General features: G+C 43.5%; 1 protein-coding gene across 2 annotated transcripts in view; it reads left to right on the forward strand.

Annotated features, from left to right (window-relative positions):
• Positions 1 to 7,478: 7,478 nt before the first annotated feature.
• LOC126092197 (cuticle protein 64-like) overlaps positions 7,479 to 26,873 on the forward strand; it is a 147,540-nt gene continuing 128,145 nt past the window's right edge. The window contains exon 1 of one of the 2 annotated variants that reach the window (XM_049907682.1): positions 7,479 to 7,508. In XM_049907682.1, coding sequence (XP_049763639.1) covers positions 7,497 to 7,508 — 12 coding nt within the window. In that variant the 5' untranslated portion in view covers positions 7,479 to 7,496. The remainder of the gene's footprint in view (positions 7,509 to 26,873) is intronic. The other variant, XM_049907686.1, reaches the window with a different exon arrangement.

A 26,873-nucleotide genomic window follows, 5' to 3' on the forward strand; every position in this document is an offset into this window, starting at 1 on the left:
TGAAGTAAAATAAATTCATATTATGTGATTTCCGAACTTTTTCTCAATGTCATCGGACATGTAGGATCCATATTCACAATTGCACCATCGGCTGTGTAATAGAATGACGACAGTGAAAATTTGTATTGGACTGGGGCTCTAAACTGGATTTTACGCTTTACTCGAGCGGTCGCCTTAACCTTTTGCTATCCAGCATGAATCATGACAAGAGACAAATTTCCATACGTCGTCGTCCACGTGTCACTATCTGGATTTATATGTTACTTGTATTCTCGTACAGGATATATTTATTGAAAATCGAGAGCTTGATACTGGAGAATAAATACGAAACAGCAGTACCTTTGTTAATACGAATTATATGTTGACATCCATCTATCACTATCTGGATTTATACGTTACTTTTATTCCTGTACAGGTAGGATATATTTATTGAGAGTCGAGGGCCTGATATTGACGAATAAATGCGAAACAGCAGTGCCTTTGTTAATACGAAGTACGATGAAATGTTCCTTCGAACATGCAAGCATGTGCAAAGGAACATGCACTCCAACGACTGCAGCCGTCAACAAATACAGCAAATGTATTCTCAAATGCGAATATGAAACACCATCGGCTGGAATTGTAAGTAGCCTGTGTAGGTTTTTATGTTGGTAACGCCATGTAGCGCTCTATATGAAAATCACTGACTGTGCTGTGTGAAGGCTGTGGCTGGCTCGCATTGTTGGAATTTACCATTGTAGCGTTGGGCAGTTGGCTGTTAACAGCGCGTAGCGTTGCGCAGTTGGAGGTGAGCCGCCAGCAGTGGTGAATGTGGGGAGAGAGATGGCGGAGTTTTGAGAGCGGATGATCTGGACGTGTGTCCATCAGAGATAGTAAATTTGTAAGACTGGATGTCATGAACTGATATATATATATATATATATATATATATATATATATATATATATCAGTTCAAAAGTCATAAAATTTATATATATATATATATATATATATATATATATATATATATATATATATATATATATATATATATATATATATATATTATGACTTTTGAACACTATTAAGGTAAATACATTGTTTGTTCTCTATCAAAATCTTTCATTTGCTAACTATGCCTATCAGTAATTTGTGACTTCAGTAGTTAGAATCTATTATCTACCTGGCAGTATTGGCGCTCGCTGTATTGCAGTAGTGCGAGTAATGAAGATTCTTGTGAGGTAAGTGATTCATGAAAGGTATAGGTTTTTATTAGTCAGGGCCATTCTTTTGTATGGATTATTAAAAGCCAGATTGCGTTGCGCTAAAAATATTGTGTGTCAGTTTACTGTTGATCAGAATAAGTAAAGAGAGAAATGTCTGAGTACATTCAGTTTTGCTCAGCTGTTTTAAAATCAAATAACGTAAGGGGTTTACCAGCACAGTAATGCATAAATTTTTCTAAGGGGATGTTTCAGAATGACGACAGCGAAATTTTGTGCTGGAGGAGGACTCGAACAGTGGCGGAGGCAATTTCTAAAAATTTCACCTTTAATGAATCAATCAGGTTTATCCACATTTCATGTTAGGCAGTAATTCACATGTCATCTGAAATGACGATAACATTCGAGACATTAAAAGCTGAAAACTGCAGTAATATTAATCAGTTTAGAGTACACATCAACATACGAGGTACGTTTGATAAGTAATGCAATGCATTTTCTCTGAAAGCAGATTGTATTATTCTGGATCTCAATATACCACATTATCCCGTACTCTTTCGGGTATAGAAGCCTATTTTTCAACATGATGTACTTTCAATATGGCGGCCTTGTGGCATCTTACTGGAAGGCTTTGTATACCCGCATGTTACCACTCTTCTGGTCGACGTAGGAGCCAAAGTCTTGCAGCAGCATCAATAATCTCCGCATCATCCACGTACTGCTTCCCGCGGAGTGCCAAACAGACTGAAATCGGAAGGTGCCAGATCCGGGCCGGGGGTGGATGAGGAAGAACAGTCAAATGAAGTTTTGCGGGCTCCTCTCGGAGGATTCACTTGTGTGACGCCTTGCGTTTTCATGTATAAGAAGCAGGTCGTTTGAAATTTTGTGGCGACGAGCACTCCGAAGTCATTTTTTTTTTTTCCTTTTGGTTTCCCGAGGCTGCGTACGGCCAGCCGGCATGCTGGAGATCGGAGATCGGAATGCTTACAAGGAAACCTCCCCATCGCACCCCCCTCAGATTTAGTTATAAGTTGGCACAGTGGATAGGCCTTGAAAAACTGAACACAGATCGATCGAGAAAACAGGAAGAAGTTGTGTGGAACTATGAAAAAAATAAGCAAACTATACAAACTGGGTCGTCCATGTGTAAGATAGGCAATATTAAGAGCAATGTGACGGGGGGAACTCCGTGGTCCCGTGGTTAGCGTGAACAGCTGCGGAACGATAGGTCCTTGGTTCAAACCTTCCCTTGACCGAATATTTTAACTTTTTATTTTCAGTTTGTGTGAAAAACTCTTATGTTTTCATCACTTTTTTTGGAGTGATTATTACATCCACAAGAAAACCTAAATCGGGCAAGGTAGAAGAAACTTTTCACCCATTCGCCAAGTGTACTAGTTAGGTGGGTCGACAACATATTCCTGTCATGTGACGCACATGCTGTCACCAGTGTCGTATACAAAATATCAGACGTGTTTTCCTGTGGAGGAATCGGTTGACCTATGACCTTGCGATCAAATGTTTTCGGTTCCCATTGGAGAGGCACGTCCTTTCGTTAACTAATCACACGGTTTTGCGGTGCGGTCGCAAAACACAGACACTAAACTTATTACAGTGAACAGAGACGTCAATGAACGAACGGACAGATCATAACTTTGCGAAAATAAAGAAAGCAAAATTTTCAGTGGAGGGCAGATTTGAACCAAGGACCTCTCGTTCCGCAGCTGTTCACGCTAACCACGCACGGTAGCTCAGCGTGTTCGGTCAGAGGGTTAGCTGCCCTCTGTAATAAAAAAACTGTGTTCACCGATCAACAACGAACGAAAACGGGTGTCTTACGACGTCCGCCCCGAGCAGATACAACGAACGAAAGAGAGCAAAATGAGATTAAAAACCACGGGACCACGGCGCTCCTCGCCTCACATGGCCCATAATATTGCCTATCTTACGCATGGACGACCCAGTTTTTATATTTTGCTTATTTTTTCATAGTTCCACACAACTTCTTCCTGTTTTCTCGATTGATCTGTGTTCAGTTTTTCAAGGCCTATCCATTGTGCCAACTTATAACTAAATCTGAGGGGGGTGCGATGGGGATGTTCCCTTGTTAGCGCGATCTCTTTGTTGTGATGACAGACGCCTCATGCAACGACTCATCGTGCTTTTGTTCTCTGCCAGGTCTGCGTAGACATTCTGCAAGTGCCTATTACAGGTTTCGGCTGGGAATGTACCTCCTTTAAAGACGCCATTTTGAAGGCTACGTATAGTGCCGCCACCTATGGGAACTCCATGCAAGTATAGGGGCTCAAGTAGGAATATTCCACGATGGCACACACCAAATACTACATTTTCTCAACCGAAAATGGCCGAGAGAAAAATAGTTGCATTACTTACTGAACGATGCTCGCGTTTACCTGCTTCTTCTCAATAGAGTCAGCCACAGTTACAATGACATAGAAAGCGCAAAAGAATACTACATGCAGACATACCATAGTGTACACATAATGTGGTTTCACAGATTTGTAGGATAACTGACAGTTTCTGATAACTGACAAATGTAACTTATATAAAAAAATTAACTTTAACAGCGATAATTGATATCTGAAAATCTCCACTTGGCACATGTCGGAGGCAACAACCTCTGTTTTTACGACGAAAAACTATGCTGGCTGCACGTTTCCGCTAAAAACACCAACGGTCTCCAGTTTCAGTGGCAATGAAGATAATGAACAGGCTTACCCCACGGTGATGTATAGGCCTGTCAGCCTAAGCCTTCAGACTTCGTATCTCGGGAGAAACGAAATATTTCTACACGCGTAAGAGTCTTACTAGCTTTTCTTAAGTGAGCTTTACGGTGGCGTTTTCATGAGAAAAATGTGTATAAATATAAGAAAAATATCATTTCTTTGTTTGTGATACAAATAAAATGACATCCATGTTAAGGTAAAACAAAGAGTGTAAAAAATATGTGTCTACAATTCTGAGAAGTGGAAGTATTGATCAAAGAAAGAAAACATGTGCGCTAAACGTAAGTTCGAGAACGCTCCCTTTCTGATATACACTCCTGGAAATTGAAATAAGAACACCGTGAATTCATTGTCCCAGGAAGGGGAAACGTTATTGACACATTCCTGGGGTCAGATACATCACATGATCACACTGACAGAACCACAGGCACATAGACACAGGCAACAGAGCATGCACAATGTCGGCACTTGTACAGTGTATATCCACCTTTCGTAGCAATGCAGGCTGCTATTCTCCCATGGAGACGATCGTAGAGATGCTGGATGTAGTCCTGTGGAACGGCTTGCCATCCCATTTCCACCTGGCGCCTCAGTTGGACCAGCGTTCGTGCTGGACGTGCAGACCGCGTGAGACGACGCTTCATCCAGTCCCAAACATGCTCAATGGGGGACAGATCCGGAGATCTTGCTGGCCAGGGTAGTTGACTTGCACCTTCTAGAGCACGTTGGGTGGCACGGGATACATGCGGACGTGCATTGTCCTGTTGGAACAGCAAGTTCCCTTGCCGGTCTAGGAATGGTAGAACGATGGGTTCGATGACGGTTTGGATGTACCGTGCACTATTCAGTGTCCCCTCGACGATCACCAGTGGTGTACGGCCAGTGTAGGAGATCGCTCCCCACACCATGATGCCAGGTGTTGGCCCTGTGTGCCTCGGTCGTATGCAGTCCTGATTGTGGCGCTCACCTGCACGGCGCCAAACACGCATACGACCATCATTGGCACCAAGGCAGAAGCGACTCTCATCGCTGAAGACGACACATCTCCATTCGTCCCTCCATTCACGCCTGTCGCGACACCACTGGAGGCGGGCTGCACGATGTTGGGGCGTGAGCGGAAGACGGCCTAACGGTGTGTGGGACCGTAGCCCAGCTTCATGGAGACGGTTGCGAATGGTCCTCGTCGATACCCCAGGAGCAACAGTGTCCCTAATTTGCTGGGAAGTGGCGGTGCGGTCCCCTACGGCACTGCGTAGGATCCTACGGTCTTGGCGTGCATCCGTGCGTCGCTGCGGTCCGGTCCCAGGTCGACGGGCACGTGCACCTTCCGCCGACCACTGGCGACAACATCGATGTACTGTGGAGACCTCACGCCCCACGTGTTGAGCAATTCGGCGGTACGTCCACCCGGCCTCCCGCATGCCCACTATACGCCCTCGCTCAAAGTCCGTCAACTGCACATACGGTTCACGTCCACGCTGTCGCGGCATGCTACCAGTGTTAAAGACTGCGATGGAGCTCCGTATGCCACGGCAAACAGGCTGACACTGACGGCGGCGGTGCACAAATGCTGCGCAGCTAGCGCCATTCGACGGCCAACACCGCGGTTCCTGGTGTGTCCGCTGTGCCGTGCGTGTGATCATTGCTTGTACAGCCCTCTCGCAGTGTCCGGAGCAAGTATGGTGGGTCTGACACACCGGTGTCAATGTGTTCTTTTTTCCATTTCCAGGAGTGTATAAGCATTTACTCACAGAAGGTATTGACATTTCGTTGCGGAAATTAGCACAGTAGTTGTGTTGTCGCTCTGTCGACTGGATTGGGAATATGTTTTAATGTATTCCAATATCTCAATACCCTGTGTACACATTAGTCAGGGCATTATGAAATCTATAGTAAGTTTCGTGGTTCGAGTTCTGTGACACTGTAATTTTCCAACAACCTTAAGAGGTGTTCTAGGGGTGCTCACTGAGAGGACTCCAATTGTTTGCTTTTCTGGAGCGAGGAAGCCTGTGCTCCTAGGACCCTGAACAAATCTGCAGCAAAGCTTAACACATGGTTTTCTGCGTAGTGGACATTTTTCTACGTAGAGAGCCGTCATTGTACCTTACTTCTATTTGCCGAATCGAAGTAGAAATCATTTTCGAAAAATCTGTTGTTGAGTAAAATGCCGCCATCACTACAAAAGTAGTACAAAACAGAAAAGAAAACATAGTGAACAATACGTGCTTAATACAGCACAGTAACAGTAAACACAAGAGCGAAGTCACTGGAATAAAAACTAGTACACTGTAATACATAGCTAAAGGTGCCATCAGTTTATCAGACAGCAGTAATCACTAACAAGTCTGGTACTACATAATAACTCGAATCACATATCTGAAAGGAAACCATCTAGAACGCTACTATACAGGAAAAAAAAATCTCACTGCCTTTTCGGTGACACGTTCACTGGATATGTTTCCCTCGCTTCAGTGCGGATGACCAACTCTCGAAACATTCGACACTTCTTTTGAACACTGTGTATAAGACATTTTTAATAAATTAATTACACAAAGTTGATAAAAGGTTTTGACTGTTGTGAAGACCTATTTATACCAGCTCATGTGAGCATTAAAGGTCACAAATTCACTAGAACTTATAAAAATATTAAAAGTTTTGTCATAAGATGAACACTACGTCGAAACTACATTGCAGAGCAACTTAACAACAAATTAATAGCTTAGTTTCGTCATTTTACAAGGTTCAAATGGCTCTGAGCACTATGGGACTTAACATCTGAGGTCATCAGCCCCTAGACTTAGAACTACTTAAACCTAACTAACCCAAGGACATCACACACATCCATGCCCGAGGCAGGATTCGAGCCTGCGACCATAGCAGCACCGCGTTTCCAGACTCAAGCGCATAGAACCGCTCGGTCACAGCGGCCGGCCATTTTACGAGAACATGTTTCTTAAGCAAGCTGTACATCTCAATTTTAACGAGACAGTCTATATGTTCTGGGCAAGTTTTATTGGCTCGATATTTTGACGTGCAATAATATCCATTTGAATTTTGTAAAAACTTATTAAAATCTGCATATTACCTTACAGGTTACTTTTATCTCACTCTATGAAGTGTCTTTCTTTTAACACGGTCATTACTAATTGCGTAGTATATTTCTCTTGTGGAAAAGTTATTTTATCTATGATCGATATAGTCGGACGTGATTTGTCTTGACAGCACCTGTTCCCTTTATTAATCAGGAGATATCGCATCTTTTGCAAGCTTCATCAAACCTGTCTTCGGTGACAAGGTTACAACGGTACCAAACTTTAGCACAGGAACAAGCCTTTCTCCTGAGTGAAAGAACCACGCCTCCGACTGCCACTGGCTGACACAGGCGACCTAGAAGTAGACCAGTTCTAGTAGTGGACAGTAGCGCAGCGGAAGGCCGCCCACGTTGGCACTGACCGCCGCCCACGTTGTAGTACGATATAAAAGACAGCCGCCTGCGGTCTGCAGGTACAGTCTGCTCCCACAGCAACAACCTTATCCAGACAGCAACATGAAGTTCTTGGTAAGTTCAAATGGTTCAAATGGCTCTGAGTACTATGCGGCTTAACTTCTTAGGTCATCAGGTGCCTAGAACTTAGAATTACATAAACCTAACTAACCTAAGGACATCACACACATCCATGACCGAGACAGAATTCGAACCTGCGACCGTAGCGGTCGTTCGGTTCCAGACTGTAGCGCCTAGAACCGCACGGCCACTCCGGCCGGCGCTCTTGGTAAGTGGCTGTGTTCTTCTGGAGAGTCACATATAATCAGCACATTGACTTAAATGTGCACTGTCAATAGGTCCAAAGCACTTGAGAACTTGAGTACTGTATTACAAGGGGTACCAACAAAAGCTATGTTGAATGAATTGTTACGAGGACCTTACCACTGCGAATGGATCGTATATGAGTGGCCTTGCCTTTTTCATCCACATCTGTAGTCCGCAACCAGATGTGCGATGTTTGTCTTCCTGTTACGATTCCTTGGCGGATATTTAGCATTAGCTACTGAGCGAACCTTAATCACTCTAATTACACTTCGTGGTCACTATACAATATGGGTGCTGCAGCAGCTAATATGTCCCTAAACTGACCTATAAGTTGGGCCACCAAAATAGTGATAGCAAATGTTACTGTGGTGCAGTACTAATTTTCAAACCTTCCGACTTTAGAAGCTGATCATTTAAAGCAGACTTCCACGCTGTGTAAACAATCCCCAAATGAGCGGCGCATCATTTCTTTGTGTATTCTCTTTATTTCGTTTAAAAATGACCCACCAACAGATAAGGTAGCATTTTTCGAGGGCACTTACAACATTATAGGTTCAGAATGGCTCTGAGCACTATGGGGCTTAACATCTGAGGTCATCAGTCCCCTAGAACTTAGAACCACTTAAACCTAACTAATCTAAGGACATCACACGTATCCATGCACGAGGCAGGATTCGAACCTGCGACCGTAGCGGTCGCGCGGTTCCAGATTGAAGCGCCTAAAACGGCTCGTCCACAAAGGCCGGCCTACAACTTTCTAGTTCTCCCTGGTAGCTAAATACCGAGACTTGATTATATGAGATAACCTATGTAGTGATTAGCTATGAGACAAGTGTATCATGGCCGAGATAGTGTCTATTTACTCTACCGTCGTTAAGTGATGTAGCTCAGGTAGTATTTCGTTGTTATCTATACATAATGTGAAGAAAGTGCACAGAACCCTGGCCACACATCTGTACCTGCCCCAGTATTTTTTTGTTATAAGCTAATAATGACGTTCGAGCCATTGCTAAACGTGTAAGATATTCTATCTGATATTGTTAGTCTTCAGACTAGGCGGAATTACGTATTTCAAACTAATGAGAAGTTTTTTATAGCAGAAATAAATGTCATTTATTATTTTCTGTATTTCATCTGATACACCAACAATACTACGCTGGTTTAAGGTAGTAGCATGGCAAATAGTCAGTAGGAAGTAATTTTGGCTACAATTACGCTGCTACATAAATCATAGCTGATTTTGTTCCCACACACTCCCCTCTCCAGAACAATGAATTTCAGCAGATTTCCTACGAGAATTACTTTTTGCCTCCCTGTTTACGACAAGTTCGTTAGAAGCCTTGTGCAGCTTCTGTACGTGTGACACAACATGAACGTTGAGTGTACGATCGATTTCGTGATGCATGACTTGAAAATTCCTGTTCAGATTCATAGTCTTTTGGTGAACGTGCCCACGGCTTGGTTATCTCAATACGAGTTGTACTGTAGTGAAATCTGATGGTCACAGTCTTAACAAAAAGTAATTGAAAAATGGTCAGCGTTTCGCCTCACTATATAAGGCTGCACAAAATGTCTAAATACGCGATTTACTGTTGTGAAATCTCATGATGACAGTCCTAACAAAAAATAATTGAAAAATGGTCAGCGTTTTGCCTCACCATATAAGACTGCACCAAATATGGATGTTGAAGTACTCCAGAACATAGTTATGAAATTGTCAACAATAGAATATGCTTCCTCCAGTTTCAAAAATCCGTACGTTCCCGAGATTTTTGGTCAGGCAATGGCGCCTGAGTTACTTTATGCGACAGAAGAAAGGAGTAAATTGCATAAAAAGTTTACAAATGGGTAGCAACCACGTAGCTGAAACCATTACAGTCAATTTTGATCGAGCACAGTGATAGCGAAGAAGACAGTGGCGCCTGAGTTACCTTGTGCAACAGAAGAAAGAAGTAAATTGCATAACAAATTTACAAATGCGTAGTAATCACGTAGTAGAAACCATTACAGTTAATTTTGATCCTGCGCTGCGATAGCGGAGAGCTTACGAGTGATCACTGAAATACTTAACTAAATCAAGAATGAATTGTTATGTTCCCTGTAAAATACAGCATTTAATTGTTAGTGTCCCTGTACAGGAATCCATTCGAAAGCCCTGGTGTAGAACTCATCTCATACTCTGAATGGAATCCACAAATGTGTCAGTGCGACTAAAAATATACAAATCTACTTTAGAACAGCAGGATGTATCTAGTGCAAATGCACTATAGAATATGGACACTTCAGAAACTGTTATATGGGAATGGATTGTGTACCCATATCTGTTACGTATTTAATACATAGCCTGCCGCGGTAGCCGAGCGATTCTAGGCGCTTCAGTCCGGAACCGCGCGACTGCTCCGGTCACAGATTCGAATCCTGCCTCGGGCATCGATGTGTGTGATGTCCTTAGGTTGGTTAGGATTAAGTAGCTCAATGTTCTAGGGGACTGATGACCTCAGATGTTAACTTCCATAGTGCTCAGAGCCATTTGAACCATTTAAAACTTAGTTGCGTGCAACATAATGTCTATGCGTCACTTTAGGATTCCCTTCTCACAATGAACTGTAAAAATGTTGCTAATTGACGCCCATAACGTAGACAGACTAGGGCAATAGACTAGACTGAATGAGATGCAGTTCCTCAGTGTACCTGTGGCTAAAATAACCGGGACTGTCACACAGTACTTTGTTTTGGTATTTTCCGTTGTCTCTGTTAGTTTCATCCTTAATCGGTGTTATATCGTCCTTGTAACAGAGTGATGGCAGGAACGTTATCAGAACTCGACACCTTACATCTCTGGAAGCCTCCTAGAACCTAGTGAAACATTGGAGGATCCATAAAATATTTTAGATCATCTTACATATAAGACCTAAATGGAACATTTGGAGCAGGAAACTGCTAAGAGAACGTCTAGTTATTTCCGTCCATGTGTGGTGGATCCAATTTCACATCTTGCATGTTACTTCACTACTACATACTCTAGCAGCCAGAAGCCATCTCAGATTCGTTTACAGAAAGGACTAGTACTGGAATTTTTTTAATTTATGAAAAAACGAATGAACTGTTATATTTTAAACTTAATGTTTAGAAAAAACACAAATTTTGTAGTTATTTACCTCAATTTTTACCACAGTTTTTAATAGATTTGGAAAAATCTAGAGTTTCATACACCTTAAGTATGGTTTGTATGCTGTGCAAAATTCATCGAAGAATCTCTCTTACTTATGAAGAAATGTGTACCTAGAGCAACAAATGCTGCCATTAGTAAGTGAAAAAAATGATGAAATTTCACACGTAAAAAATTACTTCGTTATGTTTTAGAACTTCCACTGCTATGGGTGTAAATTCTGAATCCTTCCTGGTCATGCTGACAAAGTTAAATGAATTTATTTGTAAAAGTATAGACAGTGGAAATTGATATGTCCTGCTCCAAGTCGGCCCGTTTGACGTCCTACCCGCCTTAATTGAATTGCAGACAAGAATCGTACTGTGCCGCAAACTCTGGAGTACGTTTCCAATTACAACGCCATTTGACTCACACATTGTCATGCACCAGAACCTATGGCAGGAGAGATGTATGAGTTGGAAACCCAGAACAAGTGTTCTTTTCTCACAGTGCGATCCTCTTGCTCCTCAATAGTTTTAGGTTCGGACTACATCTGTAACTTACTGTTGTGCTGTGCATTCGCTACCTTTATCCTTTCTATGTTAATGACGAATGGGCGAAGAAGGCCAAAGGATCTGTTGCCGAAAGAATCTGGACAGGCAAGCAAAAGATTCCTAGACACAAAGTCAGTTAAATAAATTTATTACACTCAACTTACTCTGAGAAGCTGCTACACTACTGTCACTTGCTACAGACGTAGCTAGCTACAAGCAGAGGGCTAACCCAGGCGGGCGTCTATACACACTGAATATTTGCCAGTAGGGCTATGAACAATTTGGAGTAATGATCGGCACCAACCAGCAACACGAATTCCCACTAGAAGCACGGAACTAAAGTAGAAGCAGAGAACTGGTCTGCCGGCCGGGGCGGCCGAGCGGTTCTAGGCGCTTCAGTCCGGAACCGCGCTGCTGCTACGGTCGCAGGTTCGAATCCTGCCTCGGGAATAGATGTGTGTGATGTCCTTAGTTAGGTTTAAGTAGTTCTAAGTTCTAGGGGGCTGATGACCTCAGATATTAAGTCACATTGTGCTCAGAGCCATTTTTTAGAGGTCTTAAGGTGGCCGCAGCTTATAACATCGTCCTGTCGGTTCTGGAGTTTCTTCAACGGCAGCGATGTTCAAGGCACCGCTAGTTGCACGATTAAGAATCTTCGTAGTGTCGGGTCGGGCAGCATCGTTAAGTTGCGACACTACACATGCTTTGTGAAGTCCCCTCGTAGATACATGATATCTTTTAACGCTCTATGGCCTATTTACACCCCCATCCTTTCTATCATATGCTGATAATTCAGTTTCGCCCGGCTATTGCTAATACCCTATGGGCAACAACGTCAAGTGAATCCTAGCGTATGTTATTCCTTCATGATCTTGGAGTCGCTGTCCAAACTGTGTCATGAGGCACTTATGAGTGCTCCTTAGCATCAGACATTAGCAGATGGAACCCTCTCTCCCCCACTCGAATTGTGCGTGATGCTACCTGGGAAATTTTATATCTTTTCGTGGAACTGCTGAGGCCGCATAGATTGAGTACGTTGTTGGTGGTGTCAGCGAGTGACAGCCGCGTCGTGTCGCCTTTCGCAGGTGGTCGTGCTGGTGGCGTGTGTGGCGGTGGCGTCCTGCCAGCAGGAGCTGCAGCGCGAGAAGCGTGGATACCTCGGCTTGGGTGCCGGACTTCTGGCCGCCCCCGCCGTCGCCGCCCCCGCTGTGGTCGCCGCCCCCGCAGTCGCCGCCGTCGCTGCCCCCGCAGTCGTCGCCGGACCCGCCGTCGGCTACGGTTATGGCTACCTCGGCGGTGTCCACGGTGTGCATGGTTGAAGCGCCTTCCTCTCTAATGTCCGTGTGCTGTATTTCTTTGTTGCTGTGGCCTCATTAAATCTCCTTTTTGTAATTTAACATATTGTGTTTCTTCTTTATTTTCTCTCTTCATGTACCAGAGTACCTAATTACATCTTAGTATCATGATTTGACATCACCAATGGTGTCAACAAAGAAAGAGAGTGCCATCGACATGATACCGTTAATGGTCACACAGTGTGTCCCAGTTCCATTAAGACTGCGGCTATGAAAAATAAAACACATGGATGTTCACAAAATCACTGAAATAATTCAAAATAGTCTTTCCCCGAATCAAAACACAGCTGAAATAGTTTTAAACGTGTTTTCTAAAAGTCACTCTAGTCCTTTATTGGTGTTGCATTTAGTACTGCAGTGTAATTTTCTTGCGTTCCTTAACCGCGTCGTTTTATTGCCATATTCAGTTTCGGGAATAACCAGACGTTGGGCCGGCCGCGGTGGTCTCGCGGTTCTAGGCGCTGAGTCCGGAACCGGACGACTGCTACGGTCGCAGGATCGAATACTGCCTCGGGCATGGATGAGTGTGATGTCCTTAGGTTATTTAGGTTTTAAGTAGTTCTAAGTTCTAGGGGACTGCTGACCTCAGAAGTTAAGTCCCACAGTGCTCAGAGCCATTTGAACCATTTTGAACCAGACGTTGGTTGGTGCCAAATGCGGACATATAGGGTATGTGATCCATTTACCGGCCAAAACCTAGTGCTCATACTGTGCTTTGTGAGCTGGGGTGTCCTCACTGAAGTGCAACCAGGAACTTGCCTTTCGGTACTCGGGTCGAATTCGCCGAATTCTCGGGCACAAACACTGGAGGACTAAAAAAACTCGATGTTACCTCAGTGTTCAACTGCCATTTTCTGACGAGTGTCAGACACGTAGTGTTGAATTCCCAGGTAGGATGGCAGCTGCAGAAACGCTTTGACTTTCTACATAGCTGTTCTTGAAGCTTCAAGAATAGTAACGTCGCTGCTCGCTTCGAGATAACACTTCAGTTTGGAATTTCACATAACAAACAGTGCTAACGGAACTGGGACGCAGATGCTGTGTATATTAAGATTCTGTGCCAATATGCAAAATGTTTTGTAGAGAAATGCACGTGAAGTAGATTAAATTAAAGAAACAAGCAGCTATAAGACATCTGTTAAATTGCAACGTGACAACTAATCGCGCAGACATGTTCTGAACTGCTCTTTTAGGTGTGGGTGGTACGACTGGGCCTGTTAGGAGGACAGTTGTCGTTGCTTTTCTCTCTTACGGCTCCTGTACGCTACCGTCTGTAGTAAATGGATTCTCAAGTTCGTGTGGCCCACGAAATTACTGGCCCCTTAAATTTATTGCCGGGTATTAATAATTTCTAGTGGAAGGTTTTGACCAACCAGTAAAAATTAGCACGCACCGGATAACGCAATATTTCTTTTATGAACGACTACAGAACATACTTACACAGGGCTTACTAGGCAACATACAGGGTGTTTCAAAAATGACCGGTAATTTGAAACGGCAACAAAAACTAAACGAGCAGCGATAGAAATACACCGTTTGTTGCAATATGCTTGGGACAACAGTACATTTTCAGGCAGACAAACTTTCGAAATTACAGTAGTTACAATTTTCAACAACAGATGGCGCTGCAAGTGATGTGAAAGATATAGGAGACAACGCAGTCTGTGGGTGCGCCATTCTGTACGTCGTCTTTCTGCTGTAAGCGTGTGCTGTTCACAACGTGCAAGTGTGCTGTGGACAACATGGTTTATTCCTTAGAACAGAGGATTTTTCTGGTGTTGGAATTCCACCGCCTATGACACAGTTTTGTTGCAACAAGACGAAGTTTTCAACGGAGGTTTAATGTAACCAAAGGACCGAAAAGCGATACAATAAAGGATCTGTTTGAAAAATTTCAACGGACTGGGAACGTGACGGATGAATGTGCTGGAAAGGTAGGGCGACCGCGTACGGCAACCACAGAGGGCAACGCGCGGCTAGTGCAGCAGGTGATCCAACAGCGGCCTTGGGTTTCCGTTCGCCGTGTTGCAGCTGCGGTCCAAATGGCGCCAACGTCCACGTATAGTCTCATGCGCCAGAGTTTACACCTCTATCCGTACAAAATTCAAACGCGGCAACCCCTCAGCGCCGCTGCCATTGCTGCACGAGAGACATTCGCTAACGATATAGTGCACAGGATTGATGACGGCGATATGCATGTGGGCAGCATGTGGTTTAGTGACGAAGCTTATTTTTACCTGGACGGCTTCGTCAATAAACAGAACTGGCGCATATGGGGAACCGAAAAGCCCCATGTTGCAGTCCCATCGTCCATGCACCCTCAAAAAGTACTGGTCTGGGCCGCCATTTCTTCCAAAGAAATCATTGGCCCATTTTTCAGATCCGAAACGATTACTGCATCACGCTATCTGGACATTCTTCGTGAACTTGTGGCGGTACAAACTGCCTTAGACGACACTGCGAACACCTCGTGGTTTATGCAAGATAGTGCCCGGCCACATCGCACGGCCGACGTCTTTAATTTCCTGAATGAATATTTCGATGATCGTGTGATTGCTTTGGGCTATCCGAAACATACAGGAGGCGGCGTGGAGTGGCCTCCCTATTCGCCAGACATGAACCCCTGTGACTTCTTTCTGTGGGGACACTTGAAAGACCAGGTGTACCGCCAGAATCCAGAAACAATTGAACAGCTGAAGCAGTACATCTCATCTGCAAGTGAAGCCATTCCGCCAGACACGTTGTCAAATGTTTCGGGTAATTTCATTCAGAGACTACGCCATATTATTGCTACGCATGGTGGATATGTGGAAAATATCGTAGTATAGAGTTTCCCATACCGCAGCGCCATCTGTTGTTGAAAATTGTAACTACTGTAATTTCGAAAGTTTGTCTGCCTGAAAATGTACTGTTGTCCCAAGCATATTGCAACAAACGGTGTATTTCTATCGCTGCTCGTTTAGTTTTTATTGCCGTTTCAAATATACCGGTCATTTTTGAAACACCCTGTATATAGCTTTCGTTTTCTTAATTCGTGACCCAGGATTTAACTGAGGTACTGATTTTGAGCTATTCTCTGTGATGAGGGAGCAAATAACTAGCAAAAGATATGGCTTAAAAGATATTTCTTCAGCATCAATGACGTTTAAGCTACTGGACTTATTTCTGTTGCAATGAACATGATCACAATTGGTCTCGCTAGTTAACATCGTTCAGTTCGGCCACGTAATTATGGAATCGCAGACTGGAGCGCAGACCTGGCTTCAACGTAATTTTCTACAAATACACAATTACACCGAAACCCATGCTTATTGTATTAAGTTGCTATTGGGCATGCAAAACAAGTTGAACAAAGACGCTACAGGTTAACTTGGTCAGGGTGGAAGAGAATTTCAGAAATCTTTGTCAAGACAAATGGCATTAAAATCAGATCTTTTGCTAAATTCATGAGCTTAAGCCGTGTATATTCCGTAATGCACAACAGTGCCAATAAATCATATAGTTACGGGGGAGCACACGAAACATTATTACTTCACACGTGGCCAAGTTTCAGCGGGCAACAAAAATCCAGAAAAATACGGAAACACAAGATTATTCTTTCAGTATTTACACTCGCACAGTATCGTATGGTTATCCATCGTTTACAATACATTTTAAGTTCGAAACTGGACAGAGTCAATGTGGCGGTTGCTCCGACCTACCACGTGGCGCGAAAACAAGTCCACAAAGTAACATATAGAAAATAAATAAAAGTCCTCCAAAATAATACTGAAAATGTAAGAGCAGATTAAAACACATTTAATAAGTGGATTTCCGGTTAGCGGAGAGCAATAATAATGACCGTGAGCTTAAGGCCCATGGTGCTGACGTGACCAAAGTCCAAACGTAAAGTTCTACTGAAATGTGAATAAACTGTGAAAATAAACTCCGTTATGGGTATTTACTGATCATCTTGCATCTGATTTGAACAACTGGACTTCATTACTGAACTGATTTCACACAATCTAATACCTCTGTTTCTTTACCAAATCGAGAGCTGCGTCTCCACGTCTGTTCAGTGCCGGGTCCCAGGAGCAAGAGACGACCGCACACCTCGCCTAACCGAACTTCGTTCAAAAGGTGTTGGGGGGAAGATTCGCCAGCCTAACAGAGCCGAACCGCGAGATTTCGCGAGCTTTTTGACCTGCCTTGCCCACCATCTCTGCTAAACTTACGTTTAGCGGGATTGGTACTATCCTACCACAGAACAAAGCTACGCATGCACAGCTACGACCTTTGACTACGCTTTCTGCTACATCATTAACTATTTCAATCACACAAACCAGATCGCATAAAGGAATGGCAACTAGGAAATGTGGCACACATAAAATGAATGAATGACTGAATAAGTAAATAAATAAACACTTGGTCCATTCTCTTCTGTACGTTACCCTAGTAATTACTTCCGCTGAATAAACAGCACTCGCAATAGTTCTCATGTGCCAGGATTTATTCAAGAAAATATGGAACGGGACAACAAGTTCCGTTTCAAAATTTATACTGGAAATCTCAGTTGAAACTTTAACGATACCGTGAAGATTTCCTGTATTGGAGCTCTCAGTAGATATTAATGTAAAAGCGATGGAAAAATCATATGGTAGAGTATTCAGGAGGCATTCGATGACTGTAGAACGGTTTCTGACCACATAATTGGTTCCGTAAGATACATGTTGTAGTTCACAATTTTCAGCTTTCTTGTAGTCGCATTTGATGGTGTGTAGAGGGAGCAGTTTGCACGACAGATTACTTTTAATTCAAGAGCGCCAGTTTTCTGTATAGGTCTGAAACCTAAATTTAGCCCAATTTTTGGAAATGTTACATATTACACCATGAGACACACATTATACGAAATACAGCCAGCCTTTGGGACAACAGTAATTAAAAATTACCGAAAAATAGTTAAGTGTCATTGTAATAAAATGTAACACAGAAACGTTCCACGCTGTAGGCCATTAAGGACCATGAAGGAAGCAAGCATCAAATGTCAACATGGCGTTAAGTATACCATATACTAGGTTATGCAAATGATTCGCATTTCAACACAACTACACGAAACAGTAAGGTGTTACGGCATTTAGATTCTCTATATGAGGAACGAATTTTCATTTAGAATTTCTATACGAATGCTCAGAAACATTTACTGCGACAGTTCAGAACTCAACAGCGGCAGGATTGTGTTTTATCCATACTCGTTTCGGTTACCACTCATTCTTACACATACGCCATCATATTTCAAAGACACTCGTGGGAACACATATGGCTCCCCTTCGACTTCGCCACATTCATCGACCACATTCTCCTGTATCGCGTGCACGTTTCAACTGATGTGCAAGCTCCTAATGCCCCTAATGTCCCCATTGCCAGTAATTTGAGGCATTATATTCAGGTAAGCGTGGAGTTCATGCTACTGGACTTCTTCTATCATTATCCGTTCGTATTAAGTTCGCGCTAGTGTCGTATGAAGGATGAAAAGCGGAAAGGCACTCCATCGTGCATAACCAACATCGGTTGTCTTAAACGCGGCCATATTTCCGCGCAGTACGCGTTAATTTTTCCTGAAATATTTCCCGTCACTCACAATTCCTGCCCATACAATGATACTAAAGCGAAACTGCTGCCTCGCTTCGACAATCACCGAGGATTTGTTGCATCGGCATCTGCGAATTCAGGACATTCAGCACTCCATCTTAGACCACATCGGCCGATCGGTAATCTAGCATGCTGATTTTGCTACCTGATAGCTTGCATATCTTATAAATGATGTAGGTAATGTAACGTGATTCGTGCATCGATAGCCAAAGCGGTTAAGACGATCGCTCGAGTAAAGCGGAAACCCCGGTTTCGAGTCCCAGTCCTATACAAATTTTCATTGTCGTCATTCCATTACACAGTGGATGGTGCAGTTGCGAATATAGATCCTGCATGTCAGATGATGCAGAGAAAAGATTCAGAAATCACATTATATGAAATTATTTTACTGCATCTTTATTCATACATGTCCCATATTGGAAAAAAGCCTGAAAAAATTGTAGGATTTTGCTGATAGTTTTCGTCACAGTGCAAGATGTGAACATAGCGCTGCATGAAGAATCTGACTGTTGGAGGTTTGTTATCTCACATCAAGAATTAGAAACATAAAACATTTTGCTGCTACGGCCGCAGGTTCGAATCCTGCCTCGGGCATGGATGTGTGTGATGTCCTTAGGTTAGTTAGGTTTAAGTAGTTCTAAGTCTAGGGACTGATGACCTCAGATGTTAAGTCCCATAGTGCTTAGAGCCATTTCAACCATAAAACATTTGTCAACAATGCGTGTACCTCAAAGGTAAAGAAAGGAAACGATGACATACACAATACATAATTATTTGACTATGCGACTAGGACTGAGGATGCAGGTAAACAGCTAACAGTGTGTCTGCGAAAAGGAAAGTGATATGAGTTGTCACACTGTGTTAATACTCCACTCACTCTTTTCAAAGCTTCAGACCTTCCATGAGTTTAACAAATCTGCAAGTAAAACTTCGACATCTCTTTCGTACTTTTCTATTTCCCTTATCTATTCCTTGTGTAACTGTCAGACAGTGGCCTTCCGCATGTTCTGATATTGGAACATAAGGTTGTGGTAATCCTTGTTGGCTCCTAGAGGATTTTGAACAATATATTGTAAGAGGTCCATGATTAAGGAATTTGTTGCTAGTGCACTCGAGCAGATGTAATTTCGATGGATTGCTCACGCGTTGCCTGCGTTGTGTAAGCTATAAGAGAATCTCAGGCTAGAGAGCTGTGTTGTCAGCAGTAGGAACTGTGTAGCAGTTATAGTAGTAGTAGCGAGCAGTCGTGTGTGTGGAGTTGGCTGGGCAGGTCGTGTGGAGCGATGGCGGTGCCTGAGCATTGTAGTATAAGGTAAAAGCAGCCTCGCAAATGTGTACTATTGTTATATCAAGTCTCATGTAAATGGTTTTAAAAAAATCTCTTAATAATAATCTTCCTTATAAAAATTAACTTTTGACAATTATTCATTTCAGTTTAAAGAATTTACTATTTTCTCCAATCCATGGTCATCCCGATTATTGTAAAGAAAAATCAGTTGCTTCTTTTTATGCATGACAAATCTATCGGCCAGCATTGCACTGGGCTGTGTCAGAAACATTTCTTATAGGAGCAGATATATATGCGTTATCCGGCGACTTAATTGAGGTAAGAATTTTCATTTTTTATTCAGAATGATCTTTCAGGGCCATGACGCAGCATTGCTGACGTCCAAATTCACAAGTTTAGATTCACAGTCAGTCAATTATTGAAAGGTTGTATATAAGTCAGATTTTTTATTATGAGGTTAGTCACAATGTATTATTGGTAGGTTACGGAATTTATTTATTGGGAGGTTACACTGAATGAGAATGATATAAATAATTATATTTTTTACTGTTGGGGGGTTTCGGAAATTATCTGTTGGGATGTTACAATATTCTACGGGAAATTTACAGTTCGTGTAGCTGTAAAGAAGCTGCTAGTCTGATCAAGACGGAAGTGATAAATGTCTCCAACCGATGGTCGCATTTTCAGGACACGTTCATCCACAACATATTTTTCGACTACAAGCCATATACAACTGTAATTGCACTAGGAATACGTCATCTAAAGAGATACTGCACTAAACAGGGCGGAGCCTGTGGCCGTCGCTGACCACACGGAGTCAGGCTTATTGAGCCTACTGGCACACATCTTGTTACGTATCTTCTTTCCATATCACTATCAGCTTCGCTAATAAAGGACTGCTCTCCATAAGTAAAAACCAGTGCACTGTACTGTCTATAAAATGCCGTTGGTAAGAGTGAAGTATTCCTGTAGCTTTAGCCCACCTGTTCAAGATATACTGGAGATTTTGTGCTATGTGTATTAGTAAAAATGTGAAGTTATTGATTGCACGTTTAGAGTTGAATGGGTGCAAGTGAACCATTAAAAACTTGATCTATGATAATGAATACTTTTTTTACATTTTTAATACGTAGGAACTATCCGTTTACCGATGACGAATAACAGCAATGTTTTGTAAAGAAGAAAAAAACACTTGTGTATAATATTCACAGCTATCATACAAACATGAAAGTTCGTTTGTCAATACATACAGCAGAGAACTGAAAGAAAAAATACTATTGTTTTATAATCAAAAGAATACATATTTTTGCAACGACGGAAAACACTTGCACCTGAAAATTGTTCTGCACATTGTATGTAAAGTTCCTTTGTGCATTTAAGACACACTAGATTTTTGCACAGAAAACAAATATAAGGTATCTTCCCCTTCTCAAGTGGTTCGCACATGGAGCAGGTATTCCTCTCTTCAAGCTCTCGTGCTACTGTGTGAGCGACCATCTCTTCTGATACCCTCGGGACTCTTCGAAAACACGCCCGGAATTGACGATTTGTTTCCATGTCACTCAGTCTTCTTTCTGGTTGAGGTTAGACGAGTGCTTTGGCCAGATTCTTCGTGTAATCAAGTCTGTTTGGCTTTCTGTTACGTCTGAAGGAGGTGTATGACATACATGATTTGCCGTCACTAATGTCGAGAATCTGGTAAAATATTTCTATTGACTACTATTTTTTACTTCGGCCACTTCGGCATATCTCGCACAGAGAATCTATTCCTCCTTTGCTGCGCTTATTAAATTTTATCATCTCCGGTTTCTGAGTTTGATGTCAAAAGGTACCTCTTGATACATTGATGATAATCACCGCTTATTTCTTTTCTTGCACGTACCAAACTACAGCAGCCTTGTCTTTTGTAATTAAAAATAGCAAGGAACCTACTTCTGTGGATTTACAAGGGAAGAATTTCCACCGGCCGCTGTGACCGAGAGGTTCTAGGGGCTTCAGTCCGGAACTGCGCTGCTGCTACGGTCGCAGGTTCTAATCGTGCCTCAGGCATGAATGTGTGTTATGTCCTTAGGTTAGTTAGGTTTAAGTAGTTCTAAGTGTAGGCGACTGATGACCTCAGATGTTAAGTCCCATAGTGCCCAAAACCTTTTTTTTATGAATTTCCTTCGTATCTTTTTTATTTTGCCTCGTTGCTTTACACAGGTCAGTCCCTTTGTCTCTATTACAGCTGTTGGATCCGCCAGAGGTCGGTGCCGCGGAATAGGTGGGTGCTTGGACCGAAAGCAAAAAATATTAGAAGCATACGTAATCTGAATAGCACTGTCTTTACTCGACTTGGTACAGCGAGCCCCACAGAGTCCTTTATCAAAGCCTAATCGTCATAAATAATCACAATACCGAAACGCTACTATAGAACAACTGAGGCTTTGGCTGACTTCGCAAGCAGGCTGGTTGTAAACTGTTCTGCTCTCATGGCGGCGTCTTCTTATGCTGGCTCGTTGGTGGAGCTTCGTGTGCATGTAGCAGGAGGTATGGCGCCAAGCACGCCGCGGATTGGTAAGATTGTATCAGGGTTTACTGGCAACTCACGCTGCAATCTGCCTTGTGTTGTATCGAAGCTGTAAGACACGACAATAAACACAAACTCTACAGAAAAAAAACTGATTGCCCCTTCTGGCTTTGCTATTTGTTCACTGTGTGAGCTTCGATAGTCCTGTTGCATTTTATGTCGGTTTTGAGAACTTTCGTTCTTCTTCTGAAAGTGTATCTTCATCAGAATATCTACCAGTATAGATATCTCCGTTCAGAAAATATCCATTTCTAGCATCTGAAAGACACATCAGTCTTGCCCCGAATTTGGGAGGTTTCTTTTGCGTGTACGAGGGGAGTTCAATAAATAATGCAACACATTCTCAGTTAAAGTATGTAAAGAGAATGCGGATTTTGCTGTGGGACATCGTGGAATCCTCATTAGAGAACGTGTATGTTGGAGGATGTGTTGAGTTGGAGAGTATAATCGGTTCCGCATTAAATCACTTAAAAGGGCATTATTCACTACCTGATCTGTAGGTGAACGTGTCCGTAGGATTTTTATGTAAAGAGAAGGCAGTTGTCGTGAAACTTAATGCTCAGAACCATAAAACAAAAATAGCAGTTAGTATTTGAAGTTTTCTCTCAACAACTGCAACGCTGCATAGAATCTGCTACTCCAAAAGCTGAAGAATATGGTTATGATGGTTGCAAATGACTGTATTTGCTCCCTCTTGTTTAATGAGCATGATTATGTTGCATATTTGTGATCAAGTAACTGGCTCGTGTTAGCCTAATTGCGCAATATAAATGAGAAATAACTGAATTCCACAGAGAATCCCAGATTCGCGAAAAGAATAGCAAGCATGTGCTTTGTGTGAATTCTCACCAATATAAAAATTTCAGTACTGTGAACAATCACATAGCGATTATATTCTCTCTCACTTCTGCAATGTGGAAAAATAATTGCTATCACCCAAAAAAATCAGACAGGATCAGGTACTTTTCTTATAAACCACAGCAATAGGAGACTGACACTAGTTTCTATGTCTTCTTTGTAGTAATATGTTCGAAAATTCCGGTGCAGCACTCATTCTGTGATCAGAGTTCACGAGAGAAGAAATATCGGATCAAACGCATTGCAGACCAAAGGCACAGGAAAAATTCACGTAGAGGAATGGTATGTGTGCATTGCTGACTGTTGAAGTATTTGAAATTTTGTTGCAAACAAAGTGAAAACTGTTAAGAGTATAAGCGATCAATCGTTATAACTCTCTTCATTGAACAAGATGTTATGTTTCTGTAGGCTAAGCAAGAATTTTTTACTTGGGTATTTTCCGTTGCCTTATCTTCTTCATTTATTGACGTTAGACCCTCGAGTAACTCTAAGCAGACTGGTGTAAAACCCCGATTCGATATGAATTATATATCTGGGTGTTTTTCAGCACCCGATACATCACGGAAGTCAATGAAGTTTTTCTTCTGCTGATTCTTCTTCTTCTTCGTTGCGTTAATTCCGGCTAGTGCGGGGTCTGCTGAACGTAGAATTCTACAAATTTACTTCCATTTAACTTTGCGGCAACATGACCTTCCTCTCTCCGTAGTCGTCAATTATCTAAGGAAGGAAACTCGCGAGTGCTACCTGCTGTGTGAGTTTTGAAGTCTTCGTTCTGTATGCGATCGTGTTTTAACCGGTCGTGTGTCGTATTTTCTCAGACTAAAAAAGTGACCAGACCATCATTAACCCAAAGGGTGTAGAAAACGGTCTAAAAACCGCACTCAGTCTGGCCAGTGCACCAGCAACGGCCATTAACCCACCAAGTGGGTTCTACCCGCATCTGGCTTACCTTCCTGTTTCGTAAGGTAGTTCGTCTTCCTGTTTCGTAAAATATACTCCTGGAAATTGAAATAAGAACACCGTGAATTCATTGTCCCAGGAAGGCGAAACTTTATTGACACATTCCTGGGGTCAGATACATCACATGATCACACTGACAGAACCACAGGCACATAGACACAGGCAGCAGAGCATGCACAATGTCGGCACTAGTACAGTGTATATCCACTTTTCACAGCAATGCAGGCTGCTATTCTCCCATGGAGACGATCGTACAGATGCTGGATGTAGTCCTGTGGAACGGCTTGCCATGCCATTTCCACCTGGCGCCTCAGTTGGACCAGCGTTCTTGCTGGACGTGCAGACCGCGTGAGACGACGCTTCATCCAGTCCCAAACATGCTCAATGGGGAACAGATCCGGAGATCTTGCTGGCCAGGGTAGTTGACTTACACCTTCTAGAGCACGTTGGGTGGCACGGGATACATGCGGACGTGCATTGTCCTGTTGGAACAGCAAGTTCCCTTGCCGGTCTAGGAATGGTAGAACGATGGGTTCGATGACGGTTTGGATGTACCGTGCACTATTCAGTGTCCCCTCGACGATCACCAGTGGTGTACGGCCAGTGTAGGAGATCGCTCCCCACACCATGATGCCGGGTGTTGGCCCTGTGTGCCTCGGTCGTATGCAGTCCTGATTGTGGCGCTCACCTGCACGGCGCCAAACACGCATACGACCATCATTGGCACCAAGGCAGAAGCGACTCTCATCGCTGAAGACGACACGTCTCCATTCGTCCCTCCATTCACGCCTGTCGCGACACCACTGGAGGCGGGCTGCACGATGTTGGGGCGTGGGCGGAAGACGGCCTAACGGTGTGCGGGACCGTAGCCCAGCTTCATGGAGACGGTTGCGAATGGTCCTCGCCGATACCCCAGGAGCAACAGTGTCCCTAATTTGCTGGGAAGTGGCGGTGCGGTCCCCTACGGCACTGCGTAGGATCCTACGGTCTTGGCTGCATCCGTGCGTCGCTTCGGTCCGGTCCCAGGTCGACGGGCACGTGCACCTTCCGCCGACCACTGGCGACAACATCGATGTACTGTGGAGACCTCACGCCCCACGTGTTGAGCAATTCGGCGGTACGTCCACCCGGCCTCCCGCATGCCCACTATACGCCCTCGCTCAAAGTCCGTCAACTGCACATACGGTTCACGTCCACGCTGTCGCGGCATGCTACCAGTGTTAAAGACTGCGATGGAGCTCCGTACGCCACGGCAAACTGGCTGACACTGACGGCGGCGGTGTACAAATGCTGCGCAGCTAGCGCCATTCGACGGCCAACACCGCGGTTCCTGGTGTGTCCGCTGTGCCATGCGTGTGATCATTGCTTGTACAGCCCTCTCGCAGTGTCCGGAGCAAGTATGGTGGGTCTGACACACCGGTGTCAATGTGTTCTTTTTTCCATTTCCAGGAGTGTAGTTTGTTGGGCGTTACGCTAAGCCATCAGGTTGCAGAAACTATGTATAGCTTTGCTTGTAACACAGTCGAATAAACGCAAAGCAGGAGCTGTAGGTAACTAAAGGTTATTTGGCTTAGTGTGTACCTTTTATGTGCACAGAAACGACTAAGATTTTCACCTGAAAATGTTAGTTTCGTGTCAGTAGCTAACGACGAAAAAATGTTAAATGAGATTTAAGTAGAGAAGTATCAAATCATTGCCCTGGTAATCAGGACAAGTTTCAGATTTTATGACCACTCTATTCTGCTGTTATGACAGATTGGCTCCAGAGAAACCAAGGAACGACAAAGGATTTTTCATTCATTTAATTTGTAACATTTTTCTGCAGTAAGGTTGCCTGTCATGTGGATGCGTTTCTGTGGCTGCCAGAGTAGCTCAGATGTTATGAGGCACATCAGAGCCCAGCGTTCCGTTTGTGAGGTGTAACGACTCTCCAATAACTAGAAGACACATTTTCACTTACTGTGTGCATTTTAGGCTAAAATTTCTTGTATGTTTGTTTATCTACTAGGTTCCTAATTAGTGTGTAGTCTATAGATACGCTGTCTTAAATGAGGATACGGGCTGTTATTGCTGCATTCAGATGCGAGCTGAGTTGGTGATTCTACACTCACGGCTCCAGGCTGTGCTGACTTTGGTAATGCAACTTGAGGCTATTGCCAAAGGCATCTATATGGGGGGGGGGGGCTTACTTCTGGATGCAGGATACATCCAGCACGTCCTTCATGTCCCACTATAGGTCCATTAGTGTCATTGCCTCGATTGTAGGCCGCAATGAAGATGACCCATCATCTGCAGTCGAATGGAAGCTTGTTTCAGGTGTGGCAGGTAGCGAAAAACTACCTGCGGGGCTGGCTGAAGGGCCTCACCATTCGGATGACGGATATGCTTCGGTTGCTATCTGAGACTGACAAAGATCGTGAGCCAGATGCAGTCACTCATCCTGTTCCAGAGCACACCTGCCGCACTGCGAGATCAGATCATTGACTTAGAGTGGGATTACTGGTAGTTGGGAGTTGCAATGACAGGTGCATAATGAGGTCCCTTAGAGAAATGACTGCCAAGGTGGGGAAGAAATCCAGTGAATACTCAGTGTGAATACCAGGAGGAGTCATGCTACATGTGTAACGAGTGTCATGAGAACCACAGGGTGCTGATAACTTCAGGTATTGGCTCGTGTCGGTACTACTGATGTGTGAGACTCGCTCTGGTTTCGGGCAGCTGGTTGAAGCGGTAAAGACAGCTACATTTGCTCA

This window comes from Schistocerca cancellata, chromosome 7, assembly GCF_023864275.1.
Source record: "Schistocerca cancellata isolate TAMUIC-IGC-003103 chromosome 7, iqSchCanc2.1, whole genome shotgun sequence".
In the NCBI taxonomy this organism is placed as follows: Eukaryota; Metazoa; Arthropoda; class Insecta; order Orthoptera; family Acrididae; genus Schistocerca; species Schistocerca cancellata.